The 10,009-nt window shown below is 45.2% G+C and overlaps 1 protein-coding gene across 5 annotated transcripts in view; it reads right to left on the bottom strand.

Annotated features, from left to right (window-relative positions):
- Positions 1 to 539: 539 nt before the first annotated feature.
- Positions 540 to 10,009, bottom strand: part of PFKFB1 (6-phosphofructo-2-kinase/fructose-2,6-biphosphatase 1) — a 53,891-nt gene continuing 44,421 nt past the window's right edge. For 4 of the 5 annotated variants that reach the window (XM_069464574.1, XM_069464571.1, XM_069464570.1 and 1 more), the window contains 5 exons: positions 9,804 to 9,908; positions 5,853 to 5,982; positions 2,830 to 2,892; positions 1,746 to 1,810; positions 540 to 1,401 (listed from right to left, as the gene is read on the bottom strand). In XM_069464574.1, the coding sequence (XP_069320675.1) occupies positions 1,342 to 1,401; positions 1,746 to 1,810; positions 2,830 to 2,892; positions 5,853 to 5,982; positions 9,804 to 9,908 (423 nt within the window). In that variant the 3' untranslated portion in view covers positions 540 to 1,341. Of the gene's footprint in view, positions 1,402 to 1,745; positions 1,831 to 2,829; positions 2,893 to 5,852; positions 5,983 to 9,803; positions 9,909 to 10,009 lie in introns of those variants that run through there. The other variant, XM_069464573.1, reaches the window with a different exon arrangement.

The following is a 10,009-nucleotide window of genomic DNA, read 5'->3' as shown; positions in this document are numbered from 1 at the left end:
ATTTCTTAGGATAGGAGAGAAAGACTTGAACATATTACATAGACTGTGGGGCAAAAGGCAACAGAGAGGGACAGAAAATAGACATGAAAGAATCAGGAATTGACTGAAGTAGCCTGTTCCTGAGAAAGTGGGATGGGTTATGGTGCCAGATAATAGAAGGTGACCCTGACTTTGAAGAGGATTTGAGGGTGGTTATGGAAGCGGATAAATATAGATCTGCTTCAAGCAGTGATCAGCAACCCTGTAGTGGATCTCAGCAAAAAAAGGGGATGTGGATTATGCAGGGTTTGGGTCTTGCTGGGTGTTTGTGATGGAAGGACAAGGGAACAAAAGCAGCGAGTGTATGAGTCTGTCTCTTTAACACTGGGTTGCTGGTATCTGGCCCACGGTAGGTGGATGGAGAGTGGCTGAAGGGGATCCAAGCTGATTAGCGATGGAAGAACACTGAGGATGGGTTGGGAGACAATGGAGCAATCAAAGGACTATGCTGTTGATGCAGTACAACAACAAATATTCATTCATAAAATACTACATGTATGCAGGCATGCTGCTAGGGATCCTGTGGATGACACAGAGTTGTAAGGACTTGGGTGGGGGTGGGCAGTGATCAGACAGTGGGATGCTTGCATTGAAGAAGTCAGAATGGGGAGATGATGTCAAGGTTCATAGAGTGGTTAGCTGAAGGGGAGAAGATGATCACTGGTGTTGAGGGGGTTAGGGGATCGGGAGGCCAGGGTGTTGGTTGGGTCATTCACATGGACAGTGAAATCAGGATGGCAGCAAGAGTTGGAGAAGAGAAGAGAAGAGTACTTTGCCCAAGTGCCAGCTTGTTCTCCAGTTGTAAGGATGAAGGTGTCATGTCCCCAGCCACCTTGCCCACCAAGGAACAAGGCCCAAAGGTACTCACAAGGACCTATTTCCTCCCCCATCTTTGGAGGTGCTACCCTAGAACTCTTCCCTCCAGGAAGTCTTCGCCCATTCCACACCCCCACAGCACCGGAGCTGGGTCAGGATCAGGATCAGGATCAGGATCTTGAGAGCACTGGAAGAAACCTCACTATGACCTCTCACTATCCTCCTGTAGCTAGTAAGAGAAGTCTTTATTGATCAGAGAATATGAATTAATAAAGAAAGAACTTCATCCAGAGCTAGACAGTTCCTTAGTTGTGGCCAGGAGTTGAGACTTGTTTTAGAGCTTCTGAGGGCTTTTTCACTGGTAGCAGGGCTCTCCCAGTGAGGCCAAGGCCAGAGTCTTCTCAGGGTAGGGAGAAGAGCAAGGATGGCAGTTCCTGAACGTAGAAGGCAATGAGGACACAGGCAGTTTGACTTCTTGGAAAAAGCTCAGTAATGAGCAGGGACGGTGTCCAAGGCTTCCTGAGGGTCCCGGGTGACATCCACATTCTGCGAAGAGAGCCCAAGATTAATAGGAAGAAGATAGCAGTGTAGGGCCCCAGCCCCTCCCCTGCCTCCTGTCCTTGCTGCCCGGCTCCTCTCTCAGCCAGGCCTGGATTCTGACCCTCTTTTCAGGCCCGCCTGGGGAAATCTCAGCCTGAGGCCTTTGCCCTGCGTCTCCATGGTGCCTCAGGTCTGGGCTGTGGGTCCTGCATTTCTGGAAGCTGGTTATTCCACCTGTTGGTGCAAAACACCCAGGCTCTGTGGGGTTGGGGCAGTCTTTCTGAGGGGGAGGGGGCTTTCGCCATGTGCTGTGTCCACAACCAGCTTGGACCATGGAGTCCCCCACCTACCTCAGGCTTCTCTCGGTGTGTGTTCACGGCCTCCACATTCAGGTAGATGGACTCCACTTTGCAGCCTCAGAAAAGAACAACCCATCTGTCCATAAGCCCCCAGGTTAAGCACAGGTCTTCCCTGAGATTTTGTCCCCCCGCCCGTCATCAGCACCCACACCCCCAGCTCCATACCATGCATAGATCAGGACTGCCCCATAGGGAGGGGATTTAAACAGCTGTGTGTTGCGTGAGGAAGACACCAGGCCTGAGAGACAGCCAGCCTACAGGCGTCCTTCCTGCTCTGCCCCCAACAGGCTTAGTTCTCTGAGCTTCATTGCCCATTTGTAAATGGGGATGGAGATGAGAGATCTGTGGCCTCTGCCAGCTCTTGTGGTCTGTAAGATTTTTGTAATATGGATGGATCTCTGCTGATCCTCCAAGGCGTGTTAGGTGCTGAAGATGTGGAAGAGTCCTGGGGCCATGCCTTGGACAATCATTCTCAGCAAAGTTTATTTAGAGGACAGTGTGGTTACAGGGAACACCAGGGGTGTGAAAGGTCACAATGGACTTCTAAGGGACCTGAAGAACGAGGAGAGTGCATCATTGCGGCCTGGGGCTGGCAGAGGAGGCCCAATGCCTGTGGGAGCTCCCTTAGCTCCATCCCTGTGGATTGCACCTTACTCCAGGCTTCAGTAGGCCATTCTGTCCTGTTCACATCCCACAGTAGATTCGATTCGGTCCCTTCCCTGTTCATGAACCTTTTGTAGCTAACCAACACCCCGAGAGAGTACTGAGCTCTTTCTCCAATATGGCTCCAACCTACAATTTTCCTCTGGTCCCCTTTATGGAGTCCCCCTTCTATAGCTCAGTGTTGTGTGCTCAGTACTCTGTCAGAGACAGAGAAAGTTGGAGCCAGGCCCTGGATTTAGAGGCCATCCTATCCTTTCCTTGTTATCTGACTACCACCAGTCCCACCTCCACCAGGACATCCATCTACTCACTCAGGAAACCTCCCCTAGGACTCTGCTGGGCAAATGGCAGGCACTGGGGGCAGGCTCATAGCCCCATATGCCTTTCCTTGGATCAGCTTGGGGATACTCACCATGAGCCACAGGCGTGAGTTTGAGCACTGTGTGCAGAGGGCACTTGAGATAGGGAAGTTCATCTGGAAAAGAACAGAAGCAGCCCTCAGAGACAGGGCACCGGCCGGGGCACCACCTCCCGGGCCTCCGGGCTGGCTGGACTCTCCCCCTGGCACCTGCCCACCCGGAGCTGGGCCTCACCAGGGGCCCGCTTGCCCCACCCTGCAGGGACAGCGCTGAGAGCAGGCTGGGCAGGGAGGAGGAGAGCAGGGAGGCTGCCTGGGGCCAGGGAGGAAGGAGCACCCAGGGAAAGGCGGGCAGGCTCTGGGTCCCGCAGGAGGGTCAGGCCGGCCTCCCCAGAGACAGCCACCTCCTCACTCCCAGGGCCAATGGGACACCGAGGCAGGCCTCCCCTTGTCCCAGCCTGGGGCCTTGCGCAGACCCCCACCACAAAGTCCCATGGTCCATGTCAGCAGGTGCCCTCTGAGCCCCTGCTGTGGCACTGACTGCTCCCACAGCCTCCTCCCCAACGCGGCCTGCTCCCTCCCCTGCTCCTACACTTCAGATCCACAGGCATCAGTGGAGTCGCTTGGTTGCCGTTGTCACCTGGTACATTAAATGGCTCTGAGTGTTCACGCACAATTCCTTGTCAGGGCTTCCGTTTCCATTTATCAGGCAAGCCTGAGAGGAGGGGACAATAGGCCCATTTTGTGGATGAGGAGACTGAGGCTCTGGGAGGGAAGTCCCTTGCTGCAAGTCCTGCGGCCAGGGAGCGTCAGAGCAGGGACTTCAACCCAGGACCCTCTGAGGCCAAGATGTGTGCTCTGTGCCCTGCAGTCGGGTGTCCCTGCCATGGAGGGCCTTGCAGCCTCCTGGGGGCGCCACAGCCACCTGCTGGGCACCCTCACCCTCCTGTACACCTGCTCCCCATCTCCCTTCATTTAGCAAGATCCCTTCATGGCGGAGTTTCGCCTCCCCTGGCGGCTTCCCTGACCCTTAGGTTCATCAGAGGCCTTAAGGCCTGCCACTGCCCCCCACAGCCAGCCCCCTGGGACACAGGCTGGGCGTGGTACTGGGCATCCATCCTGCTCCTCCTCCTCATCTTGTCTTCGTCATCGTCAGGCCCTGGGCCGAGGGTGCTTTGTGCCCTATCTCGCTGCATCCTCCATGATCCTCTGGGGCTCTGCACCCCTCAGTGTACCCATGAGGAAACAGACCTGGAGAAGGGAAGCCACTTGCCTGAGGTCTCTGACCCAGCTCTGCCCCTGCCTCGACTAGTGACCGTGGCCCAGACTCTTCTTTCTCTGGCCTTCAGTGTCCTCATCTCACAGGACAGGATTGGACTATATGTAATCTGAGGGTACCCCAGGCCTGAGGCTCATGGGTCTGCATTCCCAGTCACATCATCTCTCTGGGCTTTGTTCCAACATCACTCACCTGAGCAATGGGGTGAGCACCCCACCCCACCCTGCCCTGCCCAGCTGCCAGGGTAGTTATGAGCAGCTGGCATGGCCAGTGTGTAAAAGCAAGTAGGAAGTGGAGAAAGCAGGAGGTGCCCATGTCCCCCTAGCACTCCACGCATATCTGAGAGGGGAAGGCCTTTGGCATGCACCTGGGATCCACTCCTATTGACACTCTGAGCCCTATGACCTTGGGCAAGTCACCTCACTTCTCTTCATTTCTTCATCTGGACAATGGGAGTTATAGTGCCTGCCTCACATTCTCAAAAATTTGCCCTGAAAATTAGAGATGTGAACATACATAAATCTAGCAGTGCAGGGACCCCCACGCTACACATCCCATCACCTATTTCCAGTGAGGAAATTGAGGACTAGGCAGAGGACATGACTTATCTAATGTCAAGTTCTCAAGTTCCCTGGGTTCTGATTCTGGATGACCCCATATTACAAGTGCTTTTGAAACTAGAATTGTAGGAAAAACTCCAAGACTGCAGGACATTGTAGGCATCAAATATTATTTTGTACTGTCCTTAGGCACCCTCAAAATATCATGGAAATGCCAACACTTCAGTATCCACATTGGAAATGGGCTCTCACACTTGAAGGTGATATCATAGTCCATTGCCAGGCCACCTGTTCTAGTTTGCAGTTCAGCCTATGTAGTCAGTATATAAGTACTCTGTAAATGCAATGGCTAAGATATTTTTAAAAAATAAATTACCATTTGAAAACAATTTAAAATACAAACATCACTATTTTAGGGAAATCATCCTCACAGCAAAGACAGAAACCTATAATCAGGATCATGAAGCCATGAAAGGCCCTGCTATCACCTGATGGAAGCATGCTTCAGGAAAATACTGGCTCAGCTTGTTCAGGTTGAGGCAGACCATTAATGTTGGCTTTGAAAATGCTAGCTCAGAGGCCGGGCGCGGTGGCTCACGCCTGTAATTCTAGCACTCTGGGAGGCCGAGGTGGGAGGATAGCTCGAGGTCAGGAGTTCGAAACCAGCATGAGCAAGAGCGAAACCCCCGTCTCTACTAAAAAATAGAAAGAAATTAGCTGGACAACTGAAAATATATAGAAAAAATTAGCCGGGCATGGTGGTGTATGCCTGTAGTCCCAGCTACTTGGAAGGCTGAGGCAGAAGGATTGCTTGAGCCCAGGAGTTTGAGGTTGCTGTGAGCTGGGCTGACGCCACGGCACTCTAGCCAGGGTGACAGAGCAGGACTATGCCTCAAAAAATACTAATAATAGCTCAGAATAATACTAATAATAGCAGCTAATATATAGATAGCCCATACAATGTGCCATGAACTGTTGTAAGCTGTTTATACATGTTGTTTATTTAAACTTCACCATTATTCTCCCCATTTTACAGATGACGAAACTGAAACCAGAGAGGTAAAGGAATTTGTCAAAGGTGGTACAGCTAGTATGTGACAGAGAAAGAATCTGAAGCCAGGCATCTTTGTTCTAGATACTCTGCTGTTAACCACTAAGATATAAACTCCCAATCGCGGGTATCAGCGTCTCAAGTCATGTCCAGTTCCCCATGTCAGAAACAGAGAGGAAGGCGTTACCTGAACTTTTATCCAGGAAGTACGCCAGGAGGCACCGCATGACAGCCTGGTGGCAGATCACCAGTACATTCTCCTGTCGTTCTAGCTCCATTATAACTGGCTCCAGACGCTGGACCAGATCCTCATAGGACTAAAGGTGAGAGAGGCACTTGGGTAAGAAAGGGAGATGAAGCATATTTGCCAGAGGGGAAGAACTCTAAACTAGGAATCAGAAAAACTTGGTTCTGGTGCTAGTTCAGTTGTTGACCCAGCAATATGACCTTAGGCAACTCACTTCCTTCTTAGGATCTCTATTTCTCATCTGCTAAATGAAGGCAATCAATATTGTGGACTAAATAACAATAGTAAAACTCCTCACTACAAAATGTCTTCTTAATTGCACTGGTGACCTTTCAAAAAAAAAAAAAAAAAAACCAAGAGAAATTCTATGAATATAGGGTCCCTAAACGAAGAAAACCTTGGAAAAAAGAATGATAAGTGTTGGTGTAGAAGTCACAGCTACCCTGGGGGCATTTGCTGGTCACAGTAACCAAGAGGCTTGAGTTTTAAAAAACCTCATATAAATAGGAGATAAAGCCTTAGGTATACACAAGGTGGGGAGTTGGGACTGAGACTGTCACATAAATCTGAGACCCTCAAAGGGCAAATATTTACGTCTTCCATAAAAGTGTAAACTAGAAAAAGTCCACTCACAGGCAAACGGAAACAACAAGAAAATGTATCTGTCTCTCCCTGGCTCGTTGTGGAAAAAAATAGGAAAATCCTCCTGTAAGAATTTATAACCACCAGCCTTTCCTCAGTGGGGTTAGTGATTCAGAATTACATTAGCCATGTTGTTTGGAAAATGTTACGCTGAAAGTTTAATAAAAAGTGGTCTCAAGTTGTTAGCTCCCAGGACTACAAAGAAAATGGAAATTTTCTCTGGATTCTCTCAACTCAGGCTGTATGAGATTCCCAAAGATAAATTCTTGCTAAACTGAAGCTCACATAACACAAGGAAATAAGCTACCATGAGCAAGAATAAGCAGAAACAAGAATAGAACCCTAAAAACTTAAGGGATGTACAATATAAAATAAAGGTTTGAACTTTTTAAAGAAATAAAAGGTGGAATAAAAAATGTAAGGAAGAAACAATATGCCATCAAATATATGATATAGATTTGAAAAAGAACTAAATAAAATTTCAGAAATGAAAAATGTATTCATTAAAATTGAAAACACAGTAGATAGGGTAAACACATATTAGATACTACTTAAGAAATAGTGATTTGGAAGATAAAGCTGAAAAAATTACCCAGAATGCAGCAAAAGATACAAAGAGATAGAAAATAGGAAGGAAATATTAGGACACATGAAGGATAGAGGCAGGAGTAATACATCTAATTGTATTTCCAGAAGGAAATAACAGAGAGAATGTGAGAGAAAAAATTTTAAAGATATAATATATGAGAATTTTTCAGAATTGCTGAAGAATCCCAATCCTCAGATTCAGGAAGTCCCACTACTTCCAAGCAAGACAAATAAAAAAAAATATCTAGACATATGAGAGTGAAACTCAAAAGGAACAAAGATACAAAGACCTTAAAAGTAAAAGCTAGAGAGAAAAGAAAAAACTAGACTGATAGCAGATTTCTTAGCCACAGTAGAAGTCAGAAGACAACAGGGGGTAATATCTTCAAAATGCTGAGAGAAAACAACTGTCCACTTAGAGTTTTGTACCCAGCCAAAGTATCACTAGGATTGAGGAATCCCCCACTCCCATCAAGACATTGTAAGACAAAAAGAAGGGTAAGATTACTATCAACAAACTCTCACTAAAAAAACTTCCAAAGGAAGATGGAAAATTAACTCAGAAGGAAGACTTGAGATGCAAGGAGCAAGAATGATCAAAAGAATCAGAGTGGAAAAATAAGCACCACATGTACTCACCATGAAATTGGTTTCACTGATCATCACCTAAGAGTACATTTAGGAATAACATTGATCTGGTGTCGGGCAGATGTGGGTGGGGGAGGGGATGGGTGTATACATACATAATGAGTGCAATGCACACTGTCTAGGGGATGGACACGTTTGAAGCTCTGACTCAGGGGGGTGGGAGGGCAAGGGCAATATACGTAACCTAAACTTTTGTACCCCCACAATATGCTGAAATAAGAATTAAAAAAGAAAAAAAAAAGAAAAATAAGATTCCATAAATGTGGTTAAATCTAAATAAACATTGACTGTATACAATAATAATAACAGTAATAACAACAGTAATAATTCATTTGGGGGTTAAGACCAAGATTGACCTAAAACACAAAACAATTAACATGTAAATTAGGAGAGAAAGTGACCAGAGTTTTAAAGTTCTGTTGTTTAGGAGAAGGGTGGAGATATTGATTTTAGATTTTGTTAACTACACATATTAAAATGTTAAGGGCCAAGTTGGTTGCATTACAATGCATAACAAATAATCATTATGAATGATTTTAAAATACAATAATTTGACCTTACATACTTAGTGGGATATCTGCTAAGAATAAAAAGAATCATGATGAAATCTTTTTAAAAATATTAAGAGTAACTTCTAAATAAATGGAAACAGATTATATAACTTAAATATGGATATAAAAACTCTATCAATCCTTAAGAAGGCAAGAACAAAATGAAAAATAAACTAAGCATAGAGAGCTCAAGGCAAGATAATAGAAATAAACTAAAAAAATCAGTAATTACAATAAAAGCAAATATACCAAACTTACTATTCAAAAGGCATATATTTTCAGTTTGGATTAAAAACAACAGAATCCAACTATAAGCTGTTTATAAGAGACACAAAACAAAAATACACAGGGAAGTTGAAATAAATGAATAAAGTGAACTAGGCAACCAGTCACCAGAAGCAATCTTGTATTGCTATATTAATATTAGATAAAATATACTTTTTGGTATGATGGACATTGGAAATTAAGAAAAGGGGAGGTTGGGAGAGTGAGGGATCAAAAATTACTTATCGGGTACAATGTACACTATTCCTGTGACAGGTACACTGAAAGCCATGACTTCACCATTTCATAATACATCCATGAAACAAAAAAACACTTATAACTCCTAAATCTATTGAAATAAAAAAATAAAAACAAAATACACTTTTGGGCAAAAAGGATTATCAGGAGAAAAGAGGTTTGGTCACTATGTAATAATAAGTGTACAATTCACTAAGAAGATGTAATTCCTTTAAATTCGTATGCCTCTGATAATATAGCCTCAAAATACATAAAGGAAAACAACAACAAATTAAGATGGATTCTATAATGTCATTTCTAAGGATAAAGATAAAAATATGAAAGTGCTATGTAATGAACAGAATATATATTGTTTTATCTTCCCAGAGGTCCTGCTTTTCTGATAATTGTTCCCAGGAATTTGTATCAGAAATGGAATATGACTAATAAATGCTCTAAAATGTGGAACTGGCTAAATGGAGGCTGGATTGAAAGCAATGAGCATTCATCTCATATGGGGATAGGAAAGTGACAGTCTGGTTCATGTGGTGGCAAGGAAGTAAGTTAAACAATTAGCCATTGTCCCTTTGGATGATGCCCAGTTGCCCAGAGAGGCTGGAGCTTTAGGCAACATGGCAACAAAATGTCAGGAAATTAGAGTATGTTGAATTATTTCAAGTGTCTTTAGTGAAGGGATACCAGAGACAAGTCTAGGATAAAGTAGGCCGTCCTGAAAGCAGAGAGAATAAGGACGCAAATACGTAGCTTTTTAAAAAGTCTGTTGCTTATACCCAAGAATCTAAGCCAAGGGTCAGATAATCATGTTTTGTAAGATAGCAGCTGCCACAAAATATGCTTTACCCTGTTTCTAAAGATTTCTAGACAACTGTGGAATCCTGGCAGTTGGAATGGAGGTATTGGGGAGGAGTTCTAGAAATCAGGCCACCCCTCCAAACCTTACCTCTCCCTTGGGATAGCGGTAGCGATACTTATCTTGGTCTCGTAGTGCAAATTCTTCAGGATAGTGTTCCTGGATTTCTTCATAGGTCATTTCCTCACACACACCCTGAGATAAAGTATTTGGGGGCAAAAGTATTCACAAGATGAAATCCACACAGCCTTTGTTATAGTTCTGAGACCAGTGATTGTGGAAAAGTAGCAAGTGAG

Source organism: Eulemur rufifrons, chromosome 30 (genome assembly GCF_041146395.1).
Source record: "Eulemur rufifrons isolate Redbay chromosome 30, OSU_ERuf_1, whole genome shotgun sequence".
In the NCBI taxonomy this organism is placed as follows: domain Eukaryota; kingdom Metazoa; phylum Chordata; class Mammalia; order Primates; family Lemuridae; genus Eulemur; species Eulemur rufifrons.
The sequence above is the reverse complement of the archived record's forward strand: the minus strand, read 5'-3'. Positions and strand labels throughout refer to the sequence as shown.